Source organism: Hemitrygon akajei, chromosome 7, assembly GCF_048418815.1.
Source record: "Hemitrygon akajei chromosome 7, sHemAka1.3, whole genome shotgun sequence".
NCBI classification, from domain to species: Eukaryota; Metazoa; Chordata; class Chondrichthyes; order Myliobatiformes; family Dasyatidae; genus Hemitrygon; species Hemitrygon akajei.
Window position 1 is genome coordinate 79946693 of NC_133130.1, and position 20449 is coordinate 79967141.

The 20449-nt window shown below is 37.0% G+C and overlaps 2 protein-coding genes across 2 annotated transcripts in view; one reads left to right on the forward strand and one right to left on the reverse strand.

The window, feature by feature from the left end:
• The first annotated feature begins 441 nt into the window (after nt 1-441).
• mpc1 (mitochondrial pyruvate carrier 1) lies at nt 442-16345 on the forward strand. Its single transcript, XM_073051281.1, has 5 exons — nt 442-607; nt 1820-1823; nt 11040-11136; nt 14707-14839; nt 15105-16345. The coding sequence occupies exons 1-5, from the start codon at nt 537-539 to the stop codon at nt 15133-15135; spliced, it is 336 nt and encodes a 111-aa protein (XP_072907382.1). The 5' UTR covers nt 442-536; the 3' UTR covers nt 15136-16345.
• A 2492-nt stretch (nt 16346-18837) lies between these two features.
• LOC140730133 (uncharacterized) overlaps nt 18838-20449 on the reverse strand; it is a 79334-nt gene continuing 77722 nt past the window's right edge. Inside the window, exon 16 of the mRNA XM_073050266.1 lies at nt 18838-19157. Within this exon, the coding sequence (XP_072906367.1) occupies nt 19037-19157 (121 nt within the window). The 3' untranslated portion in view covers nt 18838-19036. The remainder of the gene's footprint in view (nt 19158-20449) is intronic.

Genomic DNA, 20449 nt, shown 5'->3' on the forward strand with positions numbered 1-20449 from the left:
GGCAGGGTGCTACTCTAATTTCGATCTGAAACACACCCTGCTCCCTCATTGTTCTCTCCCGGAGCCCCAAACCCAGTATAAGGGATGGTTGCAGATCAGCATGAACCACACTGTGAGACCATTTCAAATAACTGTAAAGCATCAGCGGCTCCACGGACAGCACGCACCCCAAAAGGCCTGATTAATTAACCATTTGCCCCGCTGACAAGTTGTGGGATCTCACTGTGCGCGGAACTTCGCCGACCGCGTCACGTCAGACAACCGCGGTTTACGTCAGCGCATCCGCGCATAGCGGTTGCCTAACAACGCTATGTTCCAAGTGTCTCGCGCCCAATGCCTTCTTGAAGTGGTTCCGCGCGCGCCGGCGTCCTCGTCGACCTTAATTGCTGATTGGTTGGTTGAGAAAAAACTCGCCAGCTCCTTCAATTGGTCCTTCGGTGGGGGTATGGCTATCCCGGCGTGCACCGTAACCCGGTTCGAGTCGCAGACGGAGGCGGAGGCGGTGGTGTGAGGAAGCCTCGGACTTGGGTGGCACTATGGCTGGAGTAGTGGTCCGCAAAGCCCTTGACTATGTCAAGAGCAAAGATTTCCGTGATTATCTCATGAGGTGAGCTGAACAGCTCAGATAGCGGCTGTGATGTGGGGGAGAGGGTGGGGTGATGTGATGTGTTGTTTGGGAGGGAGTGGGGAAAAGGCCCGTGGCCGGAAACTTACTCCAGTCAACAAACTGGGTGCCGGCTTAGTGTAGATAACAGGCTATCTCCTGGATGCAGCCCGGCTGCCACCATGTACATCTCGGCAAAGTTTGCTGCAGTCAAGGTCAGTCTCAGCTCGCTGAAGGAGGATGAGTTGACCTTTCAATTGCCTACCTTGCGTCACGAAATATTTTTAAATCTTACACTATTGGAAGTTTATGCAGCAATCCGCCTGACTGGTTGTTGTTTTTCAGGTTTTCCAGATTATTTCAGATTTCCAGCATTCTGCCGTATTTGAATTATTAGTAATTAAGTTGATCTTAGCTGGAGGCCATTGGCATGGAGAGAGGAGAGAAGGGAAGTGATTGCTCAACTGCCATTAGTAAAAGAAATGAGGATATTAGTAAACTAGCATGAGGTAAAATATACCAAACGTTGTAAATTTTTGCAATGAGTGGAGTGAAAGGATCAAAATATAAATGCAGATTCTTCAAAGATATAAATGGTTTTCACTACAAAGATCCATTAATGGGTTCTGCAGGGAACCAATGACTGGACAATAGTCAAGGGAAAGTATTCGTAAAATACAATGACAGAAATTTGACTGATCTCTTGGTCTTGATTGCCTAAATCCAGGACTTGTACAGTCTGTGGAATGATTTAGGGCATTGGTTTGATCTTCCAGGATGTCTTGGATTTTACAATTGGCATGAGGTCATATCACATGGAAACAAGTCCTTTGGCCCATCTGGTCCATAATAACCAATATATTAAATCCAAGCTAGTTCCATTTAGCAAATTTGGGAGAAGTTGCGGTAGTGGAGGAGTGCAAATACTTGAGTGTTTACCTCAACATCAGACTTGAAAACCAACACAAAGGCTGTTTACAAGAAGGGGATGAGTGGAGTCTATTTTCTAAGGAAGCTGAGATCCTTCCATATGTATGGCAGGATGATGGAGATCTTTTACCAGTCTGTGGTAGCGAGTGCAGTCTTTCCGGATCCATCCTTGGCTACAACCTGGATTCTTTTGAGTTAGTGGTGAAGAGGAGGTTGCTAAACAAACTTATTCATTATGGACAATCAGCCACACCCTCTCCATACCCTACTGAATTAGCAGTGGAGCACCGTTTTGAACAGACTCATTCAGCTCTGCTGTCACAAGGATCATTATAGAAAATCTTTTCCTTCCAATTGTAATATGCATATACAACAGTTCATCTGTGTGACAGGAGAACACACATCATACATGTGTTTTATTATTTCATACATTATTATTGCACATTAGTAAATTATTGTGTATTATTATTCTGTACTTTATTAGTGAAGTCTGCACACTGCTAAGTGTGTTTTTAAATGTTGATCCTGTAATGGAAGAATTTTCCATTCGGGATCAATAAAGTATTATTATTTGACCCATAACCAAACATTTGTAATGCAGGTTTGTGTCCAACTATCTTTTAAAAGTTATAGTACCTGCTTCAACTACTTCCTGTGACTGCTGATTCCACATAGATATTAGCCTTTGTGGGGGGAAATTTTGCACCTCATGTTTCTATTTTTTCCCTTTTCATCTTGAACCTGTGCCCCCTAGTTCTTGATACTCTTTGCTGTGATTAAGTGTAATTACAACAGCAGGAATAACTCGATAGTGGACTGAAAGCCGTAGGAATAATCAGATCTTTTTCAGTAAAATATGTGACTATAGTTCGGTAGGTTCGGCCCTCGGATGTCCGTAATCTTCATCGATGACTTGGATGAGAAGGCTAGTGTTTTTTTCCTGAGTCAGAAACTTATGAATTGTGGTCTCCAGTTCTGGACAAAAGTTTAATCATAACTTCTGGTGTACTACTGAGGAAGTGCTTATAATGTGAGATGGTGTCTTTCAGATGAAATTTAAAACTGAAGCAGCAAGTGTCCTCTTTGGTAAGTGTTAAAAGATCACAAAGTGATTTTGTGATCATCTGGGGGGGGGGGGGTGGTTGAAAGGATCTTCACTATTGTCCTGTACAAGGTTAGAATATCTGGTGACTACCATTTCACTCGTTGTAAGACTTGCTGCAGGCAGATCGGTTATTGTGTTTCTTGTCATATAGTCATAGGAAAGTACTGCAGAAAAACAGGTCCTTCAGCCCATCTGGTCCGTACTGAACCACTTAAGCTGCCTACTATCGACCTGCACAGGGACTATAGCATGTATCTGTCCAAACTTCTCTTAAACGTTGAAATCGTGGTGGCGCGCACCACTTGTGCTGGCAACTTATTCCACGCTATCATGACCCTTCAAGTGAAGATGTTTTCCTTCATGTTCCTCTTCGTATTACAACAAAATCTGTGCCTCTAAAAACAGTCGCTAATTTTTGGAACATTAAGGAAGTGATTGTCATACAGATCTAAGTAGGAAAATAAAGTGTTTGCAAAGGAATGTAGGTCGGCAAGGGTACGGTAGATAGGAATAAGGTAAAGTGAAATTAACTCCTTTAGAAAATAATGCAAAGCAGTCTTTATGATTTTGGAGTTCAGAGGGAATTGATGCAGATAAACCAAAAATGAGAAATGAAATGCATTGTTATCACGCCTCCAGGAAGAATGTTACCAGTTTACTATCTTTATCTGCATATTTTAACCATAGCTTAAGCTGCCTAATTGGCTGTTGTGGATGACCAAAGGCTGTGAAAGGTGCTGTAAGAATGATTTTAATTCTTTTGCTAAAGTCACTGACAATTTGTCACTCTTTTTGCATTGTGCTCTGCATGTTCAACACTGAGAACAATGAAGACTTGGGAGCAATGATTTAAAAAAAAAATGGAATCTAGCCTTCTGGCACTAAACTGGTAATTGAAAACTAGCTTGAGGTTCTATAGGCTCTGCTTTTCTTATGAAGCATCTATTATACAACAACATATGATAGACAGTATTTTGTGCAACCTAAATGTCCCATTAAGTTTTCAATCAGTTTATATTTGTATTCGGTATGATGTGCAGTGTAACAATCTGCAGAAAAGTGACGAGGTGATCTACTGAAAGTAATCAGGACTTTAAGCTGATGTGTTACGTTTGTGGAAACGGCAGACACCAATTGGTTAACGCTTACATAGGCACTGACAATTCAGCTGGGAATTTGGGAGAAGCTGTTTGAATGAGGGGATTAAAAAAAATCAAGTAATAATATTGATGGAATAAGATAAAGTTGGGTAGGGATGCCCTTTGTGGATTGTAAACACTTCTCCAACTATATCTTAAATTTGGTGCACCTTTCAAGGTTTTATTAATTTAAGTGATGTTTAAGTGGACTTTTGTATTTGTAGTTCCACTGTCACCGTTACTAAGGCTAGACTTTGTTGGTTTTGGAATCTATTTTAAATGAAATTAAATTCCACAGCTTCCATGACAGGCTTTGAAATTTGCTTGGCTGTTATCCACTGAAATTTAACCACCATGTCCTGTAAAATTTATCAGAGTGAGGTTAGAGAGTGAAAGATTCTAGTAGCACAGTTGACCTTTATATTTCACACAAGTTCTCAAATTGTTATGCTTCCTAGTTGTCTTGCTCTAAAAAGTAATTAACACTTTTTGAAGCATGAATTGCAATTGTAATTTTAATCTAACTAAATGAATGTTGAAGTGTTTTCCATGGAAAATATATCTACATTGTATAATAATTAATGGGTAACAGATTAATCTTTTGGAAATTTCCTTATCTAATCTGTTAAAATTAAGTTTTAGAAATCCATTATCCACCCAAGCTTTTATAAGTAAATTGTCTTTTGTACTGCCCTGTAACATTCATTTGTCACCACTCATCTAATTCCTATTCTAAGTCTATACATGTTCCTGTGGTTGATTACAAATAACCTTTTGTTCAGCTTAGTTGTATGAAATCAGTGGTGCAATTTTAACTGATCTTTTTTATTCTCTAAAGCATAATATGGAATTTATTTAGCTTCCTTAAAATGTACTTTATAGGTTTTTTTTGCACTATTTATTGCCCATTGGAGCTGATTGAATGTGATTAGGGCATAGTGCTAGGGAGTTTTGCCTAGCTGAGCATACCAGTGTTTTATATTTGGAGGGCTTTGATGGGTAAAGTCAAAATATGTGATGCATATTTACAGGGCATGGTGGTTAAATACATTGGTAGTATTTCTCCCTGGCTTTGAGTTAATCCTGTAAGCAAGCCTCGTCTTGGAAGGACAAAGGAGAACAGATCACTGAACTTTATACCTCGTTAAAGATCTTGATCTTCAAAAATCTTTTCTTAAGATGGCAAAAGGCCGGATGTTGCCACACCGATGGTGATTTTCATATTCTATAGCTGCCTTCGTGTCTCTTGAGATGTGGGAATCTTTCTTATATACTTCAGTAAACAAGTCAGTGAACTTGACTGAAGTTAGGGTAAGCTTTGTTCTAGGGTCAAAATGATGTTGGATGAAGAGTTTCTCACTTATCTTTCAAACTAGTTCCACTACATCTTGTTAGAGGTGAGATGGAGCAGTGGGACAAGAAAGAATGTTGGCTGGATGACAGCTTTCCTCTACTGCAGTCTGCATTGAGATCGTGAATGTTATGAACTTGGTTCATATCATGGCTTGCCTCCCAATCATGTAGGCATACCAGTAAGGTTTTTTTTTGGGGGGTGGGGAGAGGCAGCTTTATGGTCCCTTTTGAAACCCTGTTGGGAGTTGGGGTGCTTGACAAGGGAGGGAAAATGATGCGGTTTCAGAGGAAGTAGTGTGATTGGGAGGAGGATGATGTCCTGACAAGGCACTCCATCTTTGGGCCTTGGTGTCTGGTTTTGTTATCCACAGCAGTGCTATGAGGTCTTGTCTGTTTACTAGAAGCTAAAATGTACCTCTTAACTTGATGCTGCTCAGTAGTTCCTGGGGGTTCTCTCAGATCTGGAGAGCAAGAATGTGTGTGGGTAAATCGGGGTGGGTGGATTGAACAAAATAGAATGTAAGAAACAGGGTGAAAATAGAAGTGTGTAATGCATATAAAGAAGCAGGAGTGTCGAGATGAGTTGAGACCAAAAGAAAATGTTTTCAAAGTTTTGAAATAAGAAGCACAAATGGCAAAGATAGAATGAAGAGGAGATTTGGTGAGTGGGAACTATTGAGGTGGAAGTGTCACGAGAAAAGTAGGAGGCAAACAGGGCGGGGAAAGTGCCCAAAAACATTTGTGCTTGAGCTTATCTTTGTGCATGTGTACATGTATGCTGTCAGTCAACCTACTCACCTATCAAAAAACAATACTGGAGGCAAAGCATGTAAATTGATGTTTTGAATATAGACAGAATAAACTGAAAAGATTGCTAGTACATTAAGGTACATTGGGAGAATGGAATAGAGACTATTTGATTATAGGTGGAACCAGATGAGGAGGGAATGATGAGTAGATGTAATCGTGGGAGAGAGAAATGGTTCAGCTTTAAAAACCTAACCATCCCTCCAAAAAAACCCAGTTCCACAAGCATCTGAAGGCCAAAGTCCAGCAGTAGATCCATCAGCTAAAGAATGGATGCTATGTGGCAAGAGTGCAGAAGGTTCAGCTTTTGCTGACAACAATAATGTGTTAAATCTGCAGGATTGTGAAGGTCATCCATGGCATAAATACCCAAGGACTTGTACTACAGAGAGCACAGAACATAGACAAACTTATCAAGTCCAAAGTGGCATTCAACACCTGGTGGCAAGAACGCTTTGAAGAGTGCCTCAATCATGTGTCTGCCCTCGACTCCAACGCAGAGTAAACTGGTCCAGCCTCTCCAAACAAGAAAAAGAGAAAAATCTTAGGAGCAGGCAGTATCTTTGCTGGGATCTCAAACTCCAGCAAGGATGAAGGCATGCCAGATGTGACCAACTTTAAGGAAAAACAGTAATTGCGCTAACTGATATTTTCCATTCGTTGCTGCAGACCTCAACCAACTCTTCCTGGTGGCTAAAGAAGTGTTCCCTGATGAAGCGTGGATTCTGTTCATTTGACGACACTTTGGACGTGCTGTTCTATCTATTCGTGGGAAATGCAGGAAACAGCACCATCTTCTGTAGAAGTCTTCCAAGATTCTGTTCTTGTAAAATACTTTTAAAACTGGCAGTTAGCAAATTAGCAATGCATCTATGAAGCCATGTTCCCGGGTGGCACAAGATACCTGCAGCCCCATGGCAACAGACAATCTGCTCCACTAGTTTCCCAAAGCTTAATTGAATGTACAGGTTGCACACAAGATTAGGAGTTCATAACTTGGGGAGAACCTGTATTTGGCTATGTCTGAACAAGAATTTTCGGCAATGAATTTTCAAACCACAATGGAATCTCTGAATTGCACTCCTTGTATTTTTTTCTTTATTATCCATGAGAATCTGTGTGGAGCAAAGATTACGTTGTGTACTTGAAAGCACTTTGAATATAAATTGACTAAATGACACACATTTATTCAATTTGCTTTACTTTTTGCACTATCATTAATGTCAGAAATCCTGGAACACTTGATCATACCATGAAAGCTATGAATCATCCAGAATAGTGAATATACAAGGGCAAAAACATTAACTCATCTCATATTAAAGAGTATGAGATTAACAATCTCATGTGTGGTGGGTTAATGTTATTGCCCTTGTGAATTTGCTAATTCACTATTCCCAACGATTTATAGTTGTAATTTGCAATATGTGATTTTCTTTTGATGGTTTTAAGCCATTTAATGTTAATCAAGCTGGGAATTTTACATAAAAATCCAGCAGATAATTTGAATTAGAATTTTAAATTGTGGCCTCGTGAAATTCAATCAATGAAATTTTGTGGAACAGGTTTTGTTGACTTTATTATAGCATTCATCTTTTCTTTCAGTGATTTGATTCTGTTGTACACACTATCATGATACTTTTGCCAAGGTTATCTTGAGGTAATCAACTTTTTTTTAGAAGTGATGATGCACAATATTTTCAGGTGTTTTTTAAAAAATAATTTTGCTGAAATATAAAACTTGGTATGTGAATTGAGTTGTATGTGTATGACTCAAAAATAGTTACTTTCGCAGGAAGGCAATGAAGGTAGTCCATTATTGACACTGGGTGTCGATGCTGATTTTATTCATTGAGAATCAATCAAAAACACAGCACTATACACTAGATGAATTCCTCTGGTAACTATTGGCAATTAATGCAGAGTTAAATGGTAGTTTGTCTTTTTTAATGCCCTTTTAAGTATTTCCATGAAACTTCAACTGATTGTGCCAAAGTGTACTGGTCCTGATGTACCCCAATTAATTTGAATTGACTGTATTCTCTTAAGAAAATAAATTGTCAGAGTGCCTTCATCTACCTTGTACAAGTGATATCCCAGTTCAAATTGGCTTTTATTGGAGGAAAAAGCAGAGATGGTGTTTTCTGTTATAAGACAGTACTGCTAACTAGCCACGGCACTGCAAATGCAATTCTGTGTGTCCTCCAGATTTTTGTCTTTTGTTTTCCTTGTTTAATCCACATTATGAAACACGCCAGTACATCTTCACAGTAAAGATATGCATTTAACTTGGTTTTTAATTTTTGAGTATTTTCATTTATTTACATAAAATGTTGGTTATTTTACCCTTATTTACATTTGATAGGGTCATTGCAGTGAAGTACTTAAGATGTCATTTTAACTTTCATTAACCTTACTTTGAGAATGCTTGAAACTTTTTGAATAGAGGCTGGCCTTCTACGAAGCTTACCCCTTTGTCAAACTTGAGTAATGTACATTGGGATGCAGTGACTTCATATTTTGGACCTGGACATTTAAAACGAAGGGCATGGTTTTATAATTATCATTTTAATGAAGCTACAAACTGAAAATGTTTGATTTTAGATTTATGTTTATGAAGTTGACAGCTATGCCTCAACAAGCAACAGACTGGTAGCTACAGGTTTTGCATAAATCGTATGCAGTTATACACACTTATCTAATTTTAGTTACAGAAATTTGACCTTGTGTATCTTGTGCTTGAAGCCAGTGCAACAGCTGAGACAGATCTCAGTTGATTTTAGCTGAAAGTCAGTTTGCATGTTCCCAGAGCTTAAATAACAATCAAGTGAGTGGACTCATTGTGTCCACCAAACCTTGTTCTTGTTAATGTTAAAAGTTTGAGCGTTACTGAACTAAGCACCCTGATATAGACAACTTGTTTAGATTCATCCTGTTTCTTTGACTTTCACTGCGACTGTATTCCCTGCAGCAAGACTTGATAATCAAATACTTGAAATTCACTCTGGAATTTTCAAAAATACCTTGGAAAATCCAGTGGTTTGCAATTTAATCATATCCTGAAAGATAATACATCAAAATTCAATAACAATGATTCAGTTAATCTTTTTGAACAAAGCTGTTTATTATTATTCTTGTGCAAAATAAGTTAGCATTTTGATTTGTGGTCGGAAACAATCTGAAGCTTTGAAAACTGCCATATAGTCCAAGTCTAAATCCAGTCCATGAAAACTTAGGCAACTTAATTTTCAATTTGTATGCCAGTTTTGTTAGAGGTTTAGAGAAGTTGTTAATGCTGTCATTTCATTAAATAAATTCTAAACTGGAAGCAGTTTGTTAGTTTATACACCCTTGGAAAATCTAGCCTCTGAAGCTCCATCTCTACCTTCATATCTGATTTAGTTGGCATCCATTAGCACATCATCCATGTAAGTAACGTTGGGAAGCAATCGTTTTTCCTTTTGTAAAGATTGTACCTTTTAAATAAGTTTAAGAGATTCAAAATGGTTGAGTGAGTGAAGTGGAGAAATGTAGCCATAACTGGTAACATGACAGTTCCAATGTATTTTATTGAAGTTCACATAAGCAAAGCTTGTGCAATCTATATTAACTCATCTAGATTATGAAAAATATGGTGTGGATGCTGGAAATCTGAAACAAACAAAATAATGAGTATTGCTTCTATTTTTATTTTTATACCTAGGTTACATAAAAATTGTATTTTAAACTATTATAACACTACAAAAATAATTCTTGTTTTTTTTCTCCTTTTCCTCCATTGAACATTGGATGACTATTGAACAGTACGGTAAGTGAAAGTAATTCTTAAGTGCATTACTTGGTCACTTCAATTTCCATACTGAATTTTCTTCTATTCACTTTCAGTTGTCATTTGTGAAAATGGGTAACTATAAACCAAATCTGGGCTTCTCTGTGTGCATGTATCCTCTTCAAAGAAGACCAGATTTGCTTATAATCTTTTGGAAAGTAAAGCACTGAAATGGATTAATCCCTGCAGTCTTCTGTGGAGATTCACTATTGGCTGTATTTTGTAACATCAATGAACTAGCTGATGGCTCAGTAGATCAAGCATTATCGAATGTTGATCCTTACAAACTAATAATTCCAGGTACAGTGAATTCTTGTTAATTGAGGCTCATCGGGACTGATACATTTTGGCCCATTTTTTAGGACAGTGGATGTTGCTGAAGTTTCATGGAAATGGTTAAAAAGGTATTTTTTTCAAAAAAAAGACAACTAATGTTTAACTGAATAATAAATTCAAGTGAATATTTAAGTGAAATACAGAACGAATTAGAACCCTACCAATACTACAATAGTACTATAAAACTATTAGTTCTTAATAGTTATCGATGGAGGAATTCATCCAGTGTGAGCTGCTGTGAACAAAATCAACACAGGCACTGTGCCCTAATGGACTGTCTTTATTACCTTCCAACATGAGCTAGTGTCAAAAATTACTGCTTTTTGATTCATTCCCCGTCATCTAAAACAATCACAAGCAACTGACACTATTTAAAAATAGTTCACTCCAAGCACAGTCACTCGTGCACATGACTGATGGAAGTTAAAACTTCAGCAACGTCTCCTGTCCTAATTAAGTGGCAGAGGGTCCCAAATCAATGAAGGGAATCCCAGCAACTTTCTCAACTAGCTTTTGTTCATTAAGATGTGTTCCAAGTAGGCATCTGGCCCAATTAACTGGAATCCACTGTATTGTCATGAACACTAAGCTATATAGCCATTTATTATTGAGGAATCCAAAAGCCCTTTGTAGCCATTCACCATGAATTTCCTGGCTTGGTGTCAAATTATTGTTTGGTAGTGCACTCTCTGACCTTTCACTGTATATTTTTCTCAACTATTAAAAAAATATATATATATACCTTTCCAATACTGGCTGGTTTTTTTTTTAAGAAAGGATATAATTCAGTGGTATTATGTGTTACTTAGATTTTGTAGTCTGCAAGAACATTGAGTTATAAAAGGGATTGCTTCACTTTAAAAAATGCAAGCTATTTTAAACTTGTAGTTTTAATGATACTGAGAAAGCAGTTTTTTGATTTTGATTCTCTTTCTGCAGCACTTCTGGGGTCCTGTGGCCAACTGGGGCCTGCCCATTGCTGCTTTTAATGATATGAAGAAAACTCCAGAGATCATCAGTGGGAGAATGACATTTGGTAAGTTAAAGAAGTGTAAATTTATGCATGCTGTTTCAGAGTATCTGTATTAGTTTGTAGTCAGTCATCTACTTATTTGAGAATGGTAAATTTCATGTTTGGGTTGGAGTATTGCATGGAATATGAGAAAGGGAACTTTAAACTTTGAATTGCACTGTTTAAAATAGATGGTTTAGAATTTCAATTATGGCTTAGATATGCACATAACCTTTGAGAGGCAAAGCTCTAAATGTAAAGAAAATATTTATTTAGTCTCTGCTTTCTTTGGTTTAAAATCTCTGCTTAAATTACTTTACCGGTAACTGAGAGTGAAGAAATTGTACTGCCTCACTTTTATTCTTCTTTAGATAGTTTCTCAGTTTTGTGCTGTTCTACTGTTTATTTGGGCCAAGAATATAATGTGCTGTGCTAAATGTTCTCCTTGTAATCAAGTGATCCTTTACATGCAGGGGCTTAAATATACAGTATGTATCATAATTTAAATGTTTGAGACAAACTGAACTTTTCTGAATGCATATTTGAGCTTGTGATCTTGTATTGCATTTATGTTGCTGTACACAAATACCCCACTACTCACGCTAGTCTGTGCCGTCCTATACTATAGAAGCAATTGACTGAGTGACTTATTGATTTACATGCACCTCAATTATTTTTCTTTGAACATAAGTGAGACACTAATTTAGTTGCTGATATCATAATTGATCAGTGGATTTTGCTGTGTTTATTGATCTTGATGCTTTTGGTGCATTGATATAAGCTACATGTGCATAATTTATGTTCTACCTAAATAAGTAGATGAATGGAATATAACTTATCCTCATTTATTCTTTGTTTAATCACATTCACATTTGGCAGGAATATGGGCCACAGAGAATTTTGAGCGGAGTAACTGCCTTTCTTCCTTGTTGTCATGGGCTAGTTCTTATAATTAACAAGTTATCAAATCTGATCATATTTTTAATAATTTTATATGGACTGTCAGATTTTATTTTAACCTGTTCTTTACACTTACTCACATTATATACAGTCGTCCCTCCTTATCCGCGGGTTCCGCATGTGCGGATTCAACCAACCGTGGATTATTCTCTAAACCAGGGGCAGGCAACCTATGACCCGTGGGCCAGATCCGGAAATATTGGGGTACTATGCTTATCCGGCCCGTGAGTGATATTTTTTTTCCCTTTTATTTTCGTATTCTGAGAGTTTCACGCGACCACACTGATTGTCATGCATGGTTTCTTGTTACACTGGCCCCAGGTTCTGTTCTGTTCCACACCAAACACTGGTATATACGAATGAACAGGAAGGCAGGCTACCTTATTGATATTAGGTACTCTCTGTACATGCGTAAGTTTTCAGATGGGATCGTTCAAATTTGTAAACAGAAACAGCGCCACTGTGTTTTAACAAGAAATCCACGCTAAATATCCAGATATTTACATGTGCTATGATACTTGTTGAATAACTCGTGTTTCGAAATAAAATTGAAGAAAAAAATTCCAATGGCAATGAATGCAAAATGCAGGAAGGTAGACACTGCCAAAATTTCCAAGACATTTGGACACTCGATTACTTCTTTATCGAGCAAGCTGGGAAACCAGTTTGTCTCATTTGCCTAGAAAATGTTGCTGTGAAGAAAGTGGCAAATATCAGGTGACATTATGAGACCTGCCATAGTGGAAATTTAAACAATTTTACTGGGCAAGCAAGGAAAGATGTAGTTGAGCGAATGAAGGCTAGTTTCAGAAAACAAATGTCATTTTGTTGCCAAGAAAAGCAGTAAAAATGAAGAAAATACCCGTGCCAGCTACGAAGTCTCAAAACTTATTGCAGAAAAGATGAAGCCTTTTACAGATGGAGAGTTTGTCAGAGAATGTTTACTGGCAGTGGTGGATATTGTTTGTCCTGAAAAGAAATCTTTATTTGCATCTACCAGCCTGTCAGCAAGAACGATCACATGGCGAATTGAAGAAATGTCAGCAGATGTCAAAAGTTGTTTAAGGGATGCCTGCAACAAATTGCATTTTTTTTCCCAATTGCACTTGATGAGAGCACAGACTTGAGAGACACTGCTCAACCTGTGGTGTTTGTGCGAGGAGTGACCTCAACTTTTCAAATTTTTGAAGAGGATTAAATCCTATGAAGGACGTGGTTACTGGAGCAGACATTTTTGAAGTTTTGTTGAAAATGATGTCAGAAATGAAACTTAATGTGTCAGAGCTAATTGGCATCACAACTAATGGGATACCAACAATGGTGGGACAGAAGAAAGGCATCGCATTACTGCAATGACAAATGGAAAACCTTGGAATCGCACAGAAACTGGTTAAAGTTTTCTTCTTTATTATACATAATTTACCACCATTCAATGCATCATGTTTATGTTTTATATTTAAAGATTCTTTGTGTCCTTTTAATAGATTCAAAAGATGCCTTGAATGAAATAAATTGCAACTAAACTGAGTTCTTTGATTACTAATTGGCATCCTTGGTTAAGCACAAATGATTTTCTAGCATGTTATTCATTAATTTGAGGCAAAACGTAACTAGATGTATTTAAATGGATAATTCCAATATTTCAAGATTTTTATGGCATTTATCTGGCCCACGGCATTAATATGCTATTCAGTCCACAGAGACAAAAGGTTGCCGACCCCTGCCCTAAATAACACAGTATAACAATTATTTACATAGCATATACATTGTATTAGGTATTGTAAGTAATGTAATCTAGAGATGATTTAAAGTATATGGGAAGATGTGCATAGCTTACCGCGGATCGGGAATCGGGGCAAAAAAACCGGAAAGCGGAACAGGTACATCCGGTATTATTTAACGTCAGTTATTCAAACATTTGTTTTAGTGTGTAGTATATATTTTACCTTTCTATGCATATAAAACACTTAATAAACTTATGTATTTCAATTATTAAACCACTGCATTGCTTAGTAATAATTGTAGCTTTCATCGGGGCAGGGCCTTCACATGCTCCATTATTCTCACTTTATCCTTTAAAATTGTTCTGATCGTAAAACTGACTGCAGCCTAATGCTTTTCCAATGACCGATGGTGTTTCACCTCTTTCTGATCGCTTTATTATTTCCACTTTATTTTTAATAGTGATTTGAGTTTGAGCCTAATACTGGTTATATTCAGAATCAGGTTTATTATCACCAGCATGTGATGTGAAATTTGTTAACAGCAGTTCAATGCAATACATAATATAGAAGAAAAAAAATAAGTAAATCTTATTCAGTATACTTTATACAGTATACATATATTGAATCGATTAAAAATCGTGCAAGTAAATAGAAATTTTTTTTTAAAGTGAGGTAGTGTCCAAGAGTTCAATGTCCATTTAGGAATTGGATGGCAGAGGGGAAGAAGCTGTTTCTGAAATTGCTGTGTATGCGCCTTTAGGCTTCTGTACCTCCTACCTGATGGTAACTGAGAAAAGATTGACATCTTTCAAGAGTTTAGTATTTGCTCCATAATATGAAGACAGGTCTGTTGTGAACAATACACTATATTTCCTGTAAGAATAATCTGTTTCTGTTTTTTTTTTTGCAGCATTGTGCTGTTATTCCTTGCTGTTCATGCGGTTTGCATACAAAGTACAGCCTAGAAATTGGCTTTTGTTTGCTTGTCATTTCACTAATGAATCAGCGCAAATTATTCAAGGATGCCGCTTGATCAAGCACAAGTAAGTGTTCTTGGTTTCTGAAAACTTTATTGGGTGGGGTATTGTAGTGGTTTTGGCAGTTTAAAATCGGGTTTATTTTGGAAATTAATTCTGCGAGGCTGGTACGATATGTATAAAATGCAAATTTCAAGAAATATCCATGTACTCAAAGACTGGATAACAATTTGAGGTAAGAAAATGGAATGACCAGCTCCATTTGTAGATCTTGTATCTATACTGCAAACCTCGGCTTTCTGCGTCACACTAAATATGTTTATATATTCAGCATACAGAAGGAGAAGGCTTCATCTGAGTGACCTCAAACTGGATCTCTTGTGGCACTTTTTCTTTGGATCAACATGTTGCCCATATCAGGATATTTCTACATTATTTTTAACGCACAAGATTCTACAAGTTCAGTGTATGATTTTAAGTTTTTGAGGATTTAATTCTAATCATATTTGGAATTGATATTCACATTATTTTAGCAGTTTCTAAAATTGCCTTAAATTAAATTTGTAAGTAACATGCATGGATTTCCAAATGTAATCGTGTACATATTTTTCTCTAGTTTTAAAAGTGTAGTGAATTATATTGTACATTGAGGAAAATTGCAATGTTGCAGAGAATGGTTATGATTATGGCTGTTGTGGAATGGTTTATTTTGTGGTTTGAAACTTTTTAATAAAGTACAATGAAAAACTGCTGTGTTGACAATTAAAAATTGTGAATTAATTACCAGTTTACTGGCCTTCTGCATCTTTGTAATATTTCCAGTGCTTACTAATATGAATAGAATGCTTAAAGAAGTTGGATTGATTAAAGAAATTCACTTTATTTAAATATGTAGAGATGGGAAAGTTAAACTTGAATTTGACAAATGCACGTTTAATTATCAACTCAAGATTGTGGAAAAACATATTTGTACATGTTGTATTGATCAATGAGCAGTGGAAAATTATTTGTATGTCATACTTTATATCAAACATGTGCAACTCCTACCTGTACAGTTATCGCAAATCATCTATTTTGCTTTTGGATCAGCATACCGTTAAGTGGGATATGTTCACTCCAGTGCTAATGACATACAATTAAAACCTTTTTTGCTTTATGCAGTGTTTTTCTATTTTTATTAACTTCTGTTCATTAGATATGTGAGGTCACTTCTCATATTTGTGGTGTGCAGAGACCTATGCATCACCTGGGCCCCTTCCCAGCATCTTGTGGAATTTTCCATTTGTGACAACATAGTATGTTCGAAGGAAAAAAATCGGATTTCAGAGATTTTCAGATTTTTGAATTTCAGTTAAGTACACAACCTGTATTTACATATTCAATTGTAATATTATGTTTCTTGATTTCACTGGTATTTCAAAATTCAGTCCTGAAAACAATTTTAACTTTATTGGTGTGGTTGCAAGATGCAGGAGATCCTCAAGAATTTGGATCTGTCATACTGTTTAATTTTCAACTATGTACTCTTTGAATCTCACAATTTGTCTAAATAAATTCTCATTCCTAACCTTCCTCTTTCATATGGTTTCCATTTATCTACGTAGGTGCACAGTTTGCTTTCATGTTTGAGAGAGCAATAGTACATTTTTTTCATCAGTATCCAGAATCTACCACTCATTCACACACTCAGTAGTGCTTTACATTGGTCAATTAATCTGAAAGTCTGCATATCTTTTGCGAGAGTAAATTGTGAGCTGCAACCCACCTGATCATGGGGAGAACGTGTTATGCGGACAGAGTATCAAGTTGTAAATAGTTATAATGTACTATAGGATTAGACAGTATAATAATTAAATGTGATCAAAGATTATGTTCCACTCTCAAAAATAGCAAAATGTGCTGTACTTATTTCCATACCAGTATCATTTGCAATAGTTTACCCCATTTTTGCTGTTCTGCAAGGCTCAAGTCATAATGTTACCTGTAAAGTTTCGTTCTGGAAATCAACATTAGCACTGAACATCCAGCCAAGGATCACTTATGATCTTGACTTCCTCATAGTGCCTGGCAAAAACTGTATCAATTACTGATTCTTTTGAACTTCCTTTTCCTTTGTCTTTTGCTCTGGCTGATTTGAGCATTAAAGGGTAGTCCACTCTTAAAAATTAATAAACCCATCACAATATGATTGAACAAAAATCATGTCATTTTGGAGCTGAATCAGCATCAGGTAATGTATTGCAAATGGGTGTACTTTAGAGGATTTTTTAAAAACCCATTCTAATTGATTTTTCTATATCTTCCCATATTTTTCTTCCAGGTTGTTATAAAACAGAAGTCTACAACCTGGGGTCTATGGACCCCTCCGTTAATGGTAGCTGTCCATGACATGAAAAGGTTGGGAACCCCTGTTGTAAAGTAATTTTGGTTTTGCTGGGCATTTTAGCTGCTTGATGCAATAGGAGTAAATAGATTCCTTACTTTCTTTACCATGGTTCTGATTCTTCATATTAAACTTGATAACCAATAGCATTACTTTCCCATCCACAGAAAGCAACATTAATTAATAGAGGATTTAGTGTGCCAGTTTGCCTCAACATCAGAAACCTGCGTTCAGTCCTGACCTTGGGTCCTGGCAGTGCAGTTTGCATGTTCTCACTGTGATTGCATGGGTTTCCTCCTGGAGCTCAGGTTTATTTCCACATTCCAAAGATGTGCAGTTTGGTAGATCAATTGACTATTGTAAATTGCCCGTAGTGAGTAGTATCTAGAAAGTGTCTTTTAAAAAAAAAAATAATAATGTGATGATCATTGGTGTGCATTGGATTGGCCAAAGTCTCTTTACATGCTGCATTTCCCTATGACTTTGTGTGTGAGTTTTTGCTTTGGCTTAAACAATTTTGGTTGTATTACATTGATGAACCCATCAGATCTGAGTGGATAATTTGATTATTTGAATAGGCATCCTGATTGTCATGGGTGAATTGGGATGAAGAGTTTGCTTTTCACTGTGCCTATGAAAACACCAGGTTGTCATTCTTTGCATTTTATTATTAGGTCTATGAGCACTCTTTGTTGCAATGTATGCCCCACAAAGGGTGAAAAACTAGTAGAGTCGGCCCTCCTTATCTGTGGATTCCACATGTGCGGATTCAACCAACCGTGCATCGGGAAAACCTGAAGTTCTCGCTCCAGCACTGGTTGCTTGAGCATGTACAGATTATCTTTTGTCATTATTCCCTAAACAATACAGTATAACAACTATTTACATTGTATTAGGTATTATAAGTAATCTAGAAATGACTTCAAAGTACAGGCAGTCCCCAGGTTATGAATGAGTTCCATTCCTGAATCCATTTTGAAGTTGGAACAGGTACATCTGGTATTATTTAGCATCAGTTAGTCAAATGTTTTTCTTAGTATATAGTATATATTTTACCTTACTATGCATATAAAACACTTATGAAACATACGTATTTCAATAATTAAACCACTGCGTTGCTTAGTAATAATTGTAGCTTTCATCGGGGTGGTGCCTTTCACATGCTTCATTAAAATTGTTCCGATCGTTGACTGACTGTAGCCTAACACTTTTCCAATGACCGATGGTGTTTCACCTCTTTCCAATCGCTTTATTACTTCCACCTTATTTTCAATTGCGATCATTTTCATGAACAGAAACACTGTGGATTCAAAGTCTGCCACCAGGTCCTAATGTCCACTGCATGGGGATGTTAAATAAAGTCTGGGGTTCAGTTGGGTCCTAAAGAGCACTGCATTGATACATGTTAAATAAGGGACTTGAGCATCCATGAATTTTGGTATCCACGGGGGGGTCCCAGAACCAATCCCCTGCGGATAAGGAGGGCTGACTGTACCGTGGCAGCTTGCAACTTCCCACCCCTATCTTTTAACAGCTCAATTTAGAAACTATGTGAGATGTGGGGATAACAAAAATGGATTGATGATTGAGTCATGCCAGTTGCATTGGCATTGAAGTCAAGCCAAAAGACCAGCACATTATGAATGAATTGACCATGCTAAAATTCTGCAAATGTTATTTGTAATACACCAATATCAAGTAATAAAATCATGGTGTGTCAGAATGAGAGACCATTTATTGTCAAATCTATGAATAATATGCAACAAAACTAGATATTTTATTGTTTTTTGGTTACATTTGTGTGATCCTGTGATAATTATTTAGCACAGCAGTAGTCATTGTTGGAGAACCTGATCTGGTTTGATCATGTCAGCTTTACATCACAGATAAGATTTCCCAGAATTTCTCAGTACTAACATTTGTACACTTGGGGTGGTAAGATATGCCCTGAACTCCTCTTCTGATGCATTCAGTACACAGACACCATTCACTTCCACAAGTCTGCAAACAAAAAGGAAATAATGTTCGATGGTTAATTTTGTATATTGTCCTGCTGATCTCTCCATCATACTATATCTTCTTCAGCACTTTGTCACTTCCACCTATCATTTTACAGCTTCCCCCCTCTCATCCTATTTCACCCCCCTTCATATAATGGCTATCTTCCCTCTTTCTTTCAAATCATGATGAAGGATTTCAACCTAAGTTATTGATTGTCCATTTACATTCATAAATACTACCTGGCCTGCTAAATTCCTCCAGCATTTTGTTGCTCTAGATTTCCAGCAGCTGCAGTCTCTCTTGTTTCTCCTTAATGCTTAAGAATATTTCTTGGGACATTAAGCTTTAATAGCATTATTCAACATAATGGGAGCAGCAGTTAGAATAAAGAGTAAATTGGCCATAGGCCAACAATATAATTCCATCACATTTTAAGCACAAAGACCATCAAAGATTTTCAGACAGTCAAGAACCAGTAGCTTGTCTACAATTAATTTACTGTTGAGCCATAGCAGCAATTCCAAACAGATATATCAAGGGAACCTCCTGATGAAGCATTTGGAAATAGCTGAGAGTGATAGATGTGAGGAGTTGGATATACTTTAAAATGCTACCCAGTGTTGTCCTGTGTTTAGTAATTGGTTTATTGCCACATATACTGAAATCTAAAGGAAAGCTTATGTTTGCATGGCATCCAGCAGATCATTCCACACAGCAATATATTAAGGTAATACAAAAGGAAATTAAAGCAGAATATAAACATGAGAAAGTCTGCAGAAGCTGGAAATCTAAAAGCAATGCACACAAAATGCTGGAGGAACTCAGCAGGTCAGGCAGCATCTATGGAAATGAATAAGCAGTCGACGCTTCAGGCCAAGACCCTTCTTCAGAACTGTAAAGGAAGGAGAAGGATGCCAGAATAAAAAGATAGCAGGAGAATATGTGTTACAATTACAGAGAAAGTGCAAAATGGGTAGACAAAGTGCAAGGGCCATGATGAGATAGAGAAATCAAGGGTTTATCTTTAGTGTACAAGAGGTCCATTCAAAAGTCTCATGGCTTTGGAATAGAAGGTATCTTTGACTCTGATGGTATGTGCTCTTAACCTTTTTTTTTATATTGTGATTTTATTCTAAGAATGCCAGTGATAAAGACAAGCAAAATAATATTGCTAATTTCATAAGCATGAATTTCTCAATTCAATGCACACATGATTTAGTTTCATAATTCCACCCTGTTGTGGGAGAGTGAAGTTTTTGTAGCAGTTGCACTGTCAACATTTTTGCAATATA